The following is an 8,889-nucleotide window of genomic DNA, read 5'->3' on the forward strand; positions in this document are numbered from 1 at the left end:
GTGATGAAACCGGGGTCCTCCAAGCCTTTGAACCTGAAAGATCTTTTTATCCCCTTTTTAGAACTTTGATAACGGTGATTCTCGCTTGGATTCCAATGAATTCTTGAAATTTGTAGAACAGAATGAAACCGCCATCAATATTAGCACCTACGCTGATCAGGAAAACAACAAGCTTCTTAGGTGAGTGGAGTCAGAGGTCAGAGTGTGGCCGGTGAGGGGAAGGCTGGACAGGACAGAGCTCAACCTTTTCCTGTCTGCAGAAGAGTCAATTTAAAGTATAAAGCAAAGTGGAAATCCTGTCCTATTATTCTTTGTTCACATTTGAACTAATATATTCAATATCTGATGAAATAATTATCATTCGGGGCCAAGTCTTGCAAAAAACAGAAAGAATGTAATTTTAAAACCAATTAACAGGGGAGCTCTGGTGGCCTAGTGGCAAGAAGCTGCAACTACAATCCCAGAGGTGTGCGGTTCGAATCCACAAGATGCTCTGCTGGGGAAGGAGGGGCCATCTCCTCCTGTACCAGTCAGATCTGATTTGACGGTACACGCACACAAAAGTAATAAAATAAATATTTTAAAAAAAAACCAATTAACAAGGTCACAACAAGATAAAGTTAAATAAACTCATGAATCTTATGGTGATCTTTTATAGTGTTTTCCTGAAGAGATTACATTAGTGATTTGTTTAGCTGTAAGTCTAATTTGCCTTTAGTTCTTAGTTCTGAGGTAATCAGTGCTTTGAGAGGTCTGATTGTTATGAATGTAAGTATGTTTCTCACTTTTTCTGGTATTATTCCAGAGTGAATTATTAATAACATTAACCCCAGCTAAACTTCTAGTGCTGGCACATAAGGAGGAATTTAAAAAACAGGAAAAGCACCACTTTTATATAGAAAAGGTACAAAACACAGACCTTTCCTTCTACAAAGATTTTTTTTCCTTTTTCTCTTTTTAGAGAAATATAGAGAAGAACACAGACACATGTAATCAGCTTCTGAATGTAGACTTCAGTGAATTTGGTTACATTTTTCAAATTGTACAATTGTGCTTGCTCTTTTTTCAAATCATCTCACCAAAGGATTCTTTCTTAATAATACTCTGTGAAGGACAAATATTGTACCAAACCATTATTGTAGAAAGAGTATGAGGATCCAAGGGGGGCAGGGAGCAGAGGGATGAGGCTGTGCAGGGGGAGGGAGAAATTAATCATGGGGCTGTACAATTTGATTAGTGGGGTGAGAGGAATTGGAAGAATCTGGTCTGGAAAACAGTGTATTCAAATTTTGCAAATAAACTAGTATAACTAAACAAACAATACTCTGTGAGATTACAGTATCAGATATATAAATCCTTTAGGTATTTAGAACCTAAAACAACTGAAATGCAATCATTTTCCAATAGTGGAGTTTGATTCACACAGTTATCTCATGAAGAGGCCTCCTTGGCCTCATTTTATAGGTGAGAAAACAGCCCCAGACAGGTTGAAGCTCAAGGCCATGTGGGTAGTGAATGATGGAGCTCGATCCAAGCTGATCTCTAAAACTTCCCTGAAAGACGTCTTCACCTTCTTTGTGGACCAGTGATAGTGCTGACTCTCGTTTGGACTCTAGTCCTTCAAATCCCATGTTCTCTCATGTCATTCATTCCTATCTCCTCTGTTTTGATTTTACTGCTTGGCATTTACACCATAAGGAAGAAGGGTGATTAGTATGATAGGTATGCAGGCAGTAAAAAACACTTGTCAGTCAGAGTGCTGAAACCACTCTGGAAGCGTTAGTTGTCCTGGGAGAAAAAACATTTGAGGAGTTTGAGTGATCTGACGTGCAGTGAATAATCTCACTAAAGGCTGGAGGCTTACAGTAGTCAAAGTGGTATCGGTCGGAGGTCAATGTGAAGGAAACCCTCTCACTTCCTGCAAAGGCCCCAGGTGTGCATGCCAGCAAGCACGATCCTGAGTGGAGCAAAGTTTTCCTGACACATTTTTCCGGTTCCATTTCAGAGGACTCTGCGTTGATGCCCTCATTGAACTGTCTGATGAAAATGCTGATTGGAAACTCAGCTTCCAGGAGTTCCTTAAGTGCCTCAGCCCGTCCTTCCACCCTCCAGAGAAGAGTAAGCTTCCCTTATCTGAACCTAAGGAAGACAGTAATTATAAGGGTGGGGCCTTTTGGGTCCACAATGGAATTGGTAGTGTTTTCCATAATTTTCTGGGCAGACCCTTTCAGTTGTGAGCCCCAGCCCCTCGTCTCCACAATGAGGTTAAAAAAACCAACAACTTGTAAAACAATGAATTTTTCTTTTACTTTTCAAAGAGGGGAGTGTACTGGAGGGGAGCGGTGTGGGTGGGGAGAAAAGTGCAACAATGAATGAATGGAAATCCAAAGTCTTTGAAAATTTTCATTGAAATAAATTTTAAAAAAATTGTTAATGTCTAAAAAAAACCCACCAAACCAACAAAACTTGCTGCTGTTGAGTCATTTCCAGTGCACAGTGATCCTCTGTCAGTTTTCCAGTGCTGTAAGTTGCAATGAGAGGAGACTGCCCATCTTTCCTCCATGGGGTGGATTCAAACTGCTGACCTTTTGGTTACCAGTCCATTATGCTGTACACTGCACCACTACAGTTCACAGTGACATTAGAGTCCATAAATATCTTTGGGTTGGTGATTGGTGTTTGCTCAGATATAGCACCCCCTAAGAGTTAGGCAGGGAAAAGTCTGGGAAAAGTTAAAGCACACAGATTGTGTGGCACAGATGCCTCGCCCCACCTTCACTACTAAAACCATCTCCCCTTTCTCTGGTCCCAACAGAGTGCGCCCTGGAGGATGAGACATACGCAGATGGAGCCGAGACTGAGGTGGACTGCAACCGCTGTGTCTGTGCCTGTGGAAACTGGGTCTGCACAGCCATGACCTGTGATGGTGAGCTGTGCCTTGGGTTTCAAAAAGAAAGAGTGGCAGGGCGACACCTTCCTTTATTAAATCACTGTGAAAGAAGTCAGGGTGGAGCTGAAGCAGTAAATTGCAATGCCTGAGAGCAAGGCATCCAAGAGCAAGTGTGAGAATCGCTTGCTCCTATAACCCCAGAGCTCCCATTGTGTAGTGCTGCGGCCAAAGAACTCAGCCTTAATATACTCAGTTAAATCAGCAACTCAAAGGCTTGATATAAAAGACCAAGTCTCAGAGAGTAACTATTATTAAGAGATTGGAATATTGATGACAATGATGAAAGTAAGTACTTATTTAGTACTGCAAGAGAGGAGGACCCTGGATGAGATGGATTGACTCAGTAGCTGGAGTAATGAGGAGAGGTCTGTCAGAGACCGTGAAATAGGCTCAGGATGGCTCAGGGTTCAGAGCTGTTGTACTTAGGGGTGCTGTGAGTCTCAGGCAACTTGATGGCACATAACAACAACATAGCGAGCACTCTTCTAAGTATTTTTCGGATTAAGGTACATAATCATTGTGACCCCTTCAAGCAAACAAAACCAAGCTACATCTCCAGAGGTCCCTTCTTACGTAGAAGTGGTTGAAAGATAACTCGATGGCATACCTAGTGAAAAAAGAAAGGATGTTCTTAAATTCCCTTTGAACTAACAGAATTGGGTAGTCCTATAAAAGTGGACCATCAATAGGCCGGGTGGATTAGGAAGATAGAGGGGTCAGGAAATTGGAGAACATTTCAGGAGTGGAAGGGTGTCTTCACACTCCAGAAGAGATGAATATGTAAAGGAACAGAAAGAGGTTATTTAGACACTAGAAATTTTCAGAAGTCAGTATAAATCAACACCAGGCCAGAGTATCCAGATTGTGTAGCATCTTCTGAAGCCATCAGAGAATATCTCAGAACAGTGACCTGACCTGCCTCAACCAAGAAACATCCTATACTCTTCGTGTGTTAGTCTGTCATCTCATTCCCAAAACTCTATCTAAAAGGTTCTCACACCTGTCTCCTCCTGTCTGCCTTTGAATTTCCCTTTCATTTTTCAAGACACAGATAGTTGATGTGCTTGTGGAACCTTAATCATCAACATATGGATAAGCTCCACCATATGCTTTAGACAAAAGCCAGATAATCACCATCCTGGTACTGTAGCTTTTTCCACAGTCACCCGAGCTTGCACTGCTCATTTTGTGATGGCGCAGGTTCAGAACTATTTCTGGGTATAAAGAATATTCTAGATGGTAGTGGCTTAGGAACCTAAGAAAGTCTTGGTGTACAGATCATAAATCTGAAAGGAAAATTAAGAGGAGTGATTCCGAAGGATTTTCAGATCAGTACTTGAATTTACAAGTCTGATGTTAGATCATGGATCCAAGTAAGGCCAGTAAGAGGGGATATCAAGATAGGAAGTCAAATTGTGTCGGAGCCTGTGGAAAGTGCCGATGTCAGGAAGGCATGTCCCATCAGTATTTGCAACAGTAGGTCGTATGCTTAATTAGCATACGGACCTACTGACTCAGAATCTGGGGGTGAAGGGAAGAAGGCAGCGTGGAAGCCTATATGTTGTTGATGGATGACTCCACTCTGAGCCTCTGTGGCTTCTTGCTGCCTATGCATGGCGCCCCGTGTGTGCAAGTAACCACAAGTTTTTGGGTTCATGTGCTTTTTTGGGCTTGTGTTTGATGTGCAGTCCTGCTCTTCACCCCAGAAACAAGATCCTTGAGGCTTGGCCTAGGGTTTAAGGCATAAACCCCCCGAAGGCCTGTTCAAATTGATTTTTTGTCAAACATTCTTCTAGGTGGTATAGCACTGGTCTGTGCATTGCTGTACAGAGGTATGTCGTGGTTGCTGTGAAGCTGAACACTGTGACACTGATGTGTCAAATGTGAGAATGGTTACCCGTGGTGGGCAGTGTTTGGTGGAGCTCCCCAATTAAAACAAGCTTGGAAGCATGAGTAGCATCCACTTCTGAAATGACTTGCCTCCGGAAACTCTATGAACATGGAGAAACGACCAAAATTATACAAGTGTTCAGGTCATTTGTTCATAGGGTCGCTATGAGTCATCTATGACCCACTGGCACAACAATAACAACAGTAGGGAGCTCTGTTGGCCTAGCGGCCAGAAGCTGCATTACAACTCTAAAGGCACAAGGATTGAATCTACCCAGCTTCTCTGCGAGAGAAGGATGGGTAATCTCCTCCGGTGCCAGTTAACTGCCTCTGAAAACCTGCTGGTGGGTCAGCTGTGGGTCGGTTTTGACTCATTGTTAAAAAAACAACTATGTGCAACGGGGTTTTTTGGTTGGTGGTTATTGAGTTTTATTACTGTGCAAGTTAGAGAAATGCCATATTTACCAGCCCTGTAAATGTCTGAGAGTTGCTGCCCCAGAGCAGTTCCCAGAGTAAGAATCCGGGTTTTCACAAGGCTTTTTCTGCATGGCTACAGCCTGGCATAGATGTGTTGGGAACACTTCAGGAAGACACTTGGAAAGGGAAGGGTCATGTGGGGGTGTGGGGAACCAGAAGGGCAAGCAGAGATTGGTGGATGATGTGGAGTGAAGGAATAAGCAAGGCACAGTAGGGACTTAATGAGACTGAACGATAAAAGGTATTGATCAGTATACATGGACAGTGTACATGAATGTGTAAAACACAATGTACATGAGTAAAACATAATGCCTATGAATGATTGTATTTCTAAAAAAAAGACACTTGAGGTGGGAATCCAAGAAAAGCAGGAGATTGTGAGCAGGTGGGATTGCTGTGTTTATTGTGTGTCATCTTAGAAGTGTCAGTAGCATTGGACACTTCATTTCTTCATCCTCAGCCATGGACTACTTCCTGTCTCGTACAGCTTAGCTGGGAAATCATGTTGAGAACATAAATGATAGATCTTGGTGGCTTTACCAACTGGACTCCCACTGAGACTTGTTTCTTTTGCAGGAAAGAATCAGAAGGGTTCTCAGTCCCATGCAGAGGAAGGGATGACCAGATATGTTCAGGATGTCCAAAAACACCAGGTGAGTTAAAAACACCTCCAGTGCTCACTTAGAAGACTGTGCCCCTCCAGGCCCATCCACTGCTCAGAAACCTTCCAGTGCCCATGCAAACCAAGGAGACATGCTTATCTCACACAGTAGGCCTTGAAGATATTAGCACATTATTTATTTCAAACCATGATACAGGTAATTCCCCAGAATTCTCAAAGGAGTCAGATGCTAGCTGATAAAGGATACCGCTTTGCCAATTGCAGTGTAAGTAACAATCAGACAGCTGATCGTATGCAGATTGTCTGAAGTGTCCTATCCTGACCAGCACCCAGATCTGCATCCCAGGATTTCTTTGAAGGCAGATCCTACGGCTTGCTTACCTCTGCATCCCTGAATCTAACGCACGGCCTGAGTTTGGCACTCATTGGGCTTGGAACTAGTGGATTTGGACTACAGCAAAAAGGACTGAAGTTAAATGTCATGTTGACTAGAAAACAGCCTGGGATTGGCAAGACAGGGAACATAGACATTTCCCTTCCTGGGAGACGTTTGAGAGATGATAAATTAGCATCTGTTCAGTCTTGTGTCATTAAGTTAAGAGGCCTGCTTGGGGACAAGGACCTGAGCGGTCCACTAAGGTAATGGGCTGAGCACCTACAGAAAATAGGGAAATGCTGGGCTCTGGAGTCCTTTTTTCTGGACTTAAACCGTGTGTATCACCATCCCACTCTGGTTCTAATGTACTTTTTATTGGCATTATTTGTATGGTTATAATCCATTTTACACATAATACCATCACTGACCTGCCAGTGGGTTTTCAGAGGCTGTAAATTGCACAGGAAGAGATTGTGCGTCTTTCTCCTGTGGCGTTCCTGGTGGATTTGAACTGCCAGCCTTTGGGTCGGCAACACAACCCCTTACCGACTAGGCCACCAGAGTTCCCTATTACATGGTAGCATTCAAATAGCCGATCTTAAAATAACTATTGACAAAGTCTAATAGCAAAAGCAATAAAAAACAAAACCACTGAACAAATTTCAGTTAAGGCTGTTATTCCGAATTTGTAACCTGAATAATCCAGCTTTGAGATGCCTTCCATTGTTGATGCTTCCCTCATGAATGTGAGATGTGGTGCTTCCCTGTGCCTCGGGTTATCCCGCAGATGACGCACTTTGAAGGCAGGACTTTACAGTTGTCTTTGCACTTTGCCCTGGTCAGAGTTCTGGACTCCCAATGCCAGCATTTGACCTTCAACCAGCATTTGACCTGTGTGTACTACTGGAAAAACAAGTACCTTCCCCAAAATTTCATAATCCACTGGTTTCAGAATGTCCCCTACTGCAAAGCTCAAACCCTCTTTGCTCTCAGCAAAGGCCAACAAGTTCATTTAAGTAACCTCGCACATAGTTTTAAGAATAGACAGTGTCCTTTTGACTGCCTGTCCTCTGACAAACAAGTGTATAAAGAAGATAATGGTCACAACTGCCAAATATCAAGGAATAGAAAAAAAAAAAAGGAATAGATGATATGTGCATAAAGCACTATTAATAATTGCACCCAGTTAATTGGTTTTTTATATACACTTAACCATAATTGTCGCTGATAATGCAAAAATCTCATGTTGACTGTTTAGTAAATAAAACTGTTAAACTTGTTTTTCCCCATATTTTGAGTCTCCTGAGGTTATGCCCCCCCCTCCCTCTTTCACTCCCACCATCCCTCTCTCTCTTATATATACATAATCAAAAACAACCCAGGAAAAAAAGAACTTAATAGGATTTCTTTTCTTTAAGATGGAGTAAGTGTAAGAGTAGATGATGGAAAGTAAATTTTAATAACTAGCATTAAGTATCTGTTTCATATGAGTTCTCTGAGATGAAGATTCATATAGAGAGAGTTTATGAGGCAGGAATCCCAGGAAATACCTAAAGAGGAGTTTAGCCCAGGAAGGGAAGGAACACTAGATAGAGATGCAGGTTATCTGTGGGCTGGTAGAACACAGGGAGAACTCGGGGAAAGGAGCCATGGTTTGTTTTTTTTTATTAATTTAGTTTATTTTTCATTTCAATGAACATCTACAGAGATTTTGGAATTCCATTCATTTATTGTTGCACCCTTCTCCCTGCACGAACCCCTCCCCCTCCCAGGAGCCATTGTTTTTATACAGGAACTTGCATCGTTCATAGGAGCTGCTACCAGGAAACTTTGATGCCTTGGCATTTTTTACACGCCAGCATGTGTGGGCAGAGAGCGGTTCTGGCAGCCAGAGCAAATCCACAGGCCAATAGATGCAGGTGCTTGCAATAAGAAGCCAGGCCAGTATACCCTGAAGGTTAGGGGTGAGGGGTTGTGAGTATGACACCAACAGTACACTCTTAGACTTGATTAGGGACACATGGTGTTGTAAACAGATGCTTGAAACACTTGTGCTAGCTTTGGTAGCAACAGCAAAGCAAAACACCACCGTGCCAGTGAGTGGGCCTGTGCAGTTCAAACCCATATTGTCCAGGGGTCAACTGGATTTTTCTTTTTTAGGAAGTTCCAACTGCATTTGAAAGTGTCTGTATTATTTTCAGCCCCACCAGCAGTATATTTCTCATTGTTCTTGCTGAGTCAGCTTTGACATTCATGGCTGAACCTCAGATTTCCAAGGCTGTAAATTGCAGGAGAGGAAATTGCCTCTCCTTCTTTCTCTTCGCCAGTGGATTTGAACTGCCAGAGAGGGAATTAATGCCTGTGGATTAGCAGCACAGCTCCCTCCTGATGGGGCCACCCGGGCTCCAGCTCTGTTTTAGGGTTCCAGTTTCTCCACATCCTTGCCAGCACTTGTTAGTTATGTCTATCTTTTTTATTTCCACCCTCACCACTGGACCAATTGGTAGCATCAGGATGGATGGCAGAGAGATTGAGATTGTTCACAGCTTCAGTTTGCTCAGCTCCACGGTCAAC

At 42.9% G+C, this 8,889-nt stretch overlaps 1 protein-coding gene across 1 annotated transcript in view; it reads left to right on the top strand.

Annotated features, from left to right (window-relative positions):
* The window catches only part of FSTL1 (follistatin-like 1), a 24,339-nt gene that overhangs the window by 10,800 nt on the left and 4,650 nt on the right, over nucleotides 1-8,889 (top strand). Inside the window, exons 6-9 of the mRNA XM_006884251.1 lie at nucleotides 62-180; nucleotides 2,006-2,118; nucleotides 2,816-2,926; nucleotides 5,894-5,970. Of these exons, the coding sequence (XP_006884313.1) occupies nucleotides 62-180; nucleotides 2,006-2,118; nucleotides 2,816-2,926; nucleotides 5,894-5,970 (420 nt within the window). The remainder of the gene's footprint in view (nucleotides 1-61; nucleotides 181-2,005; nucleotides 2,119-2,815; nucleotides 2,927-5,893; nucleotides 5,971-8,889) is intronic.

This window comes from Elephantulus edwardii, unplaced genomic scaffold (genome assembly GCF_000299155.1).
Source record: "Elephantulus edwardii isolate Elephantulus edwardi_28Jun2011 unplaced genomic scaffold, EleEdw1.0 scaffold00032, whole genome shotgun sequence".
Taxonomy (NCBI): domain Eukaryota; kingdom Metazoa; phylum Chordata; class Mammalia; order Macroscelidea; family Macroscelididae; genus Elephantulus; species Elephantulus edwardii.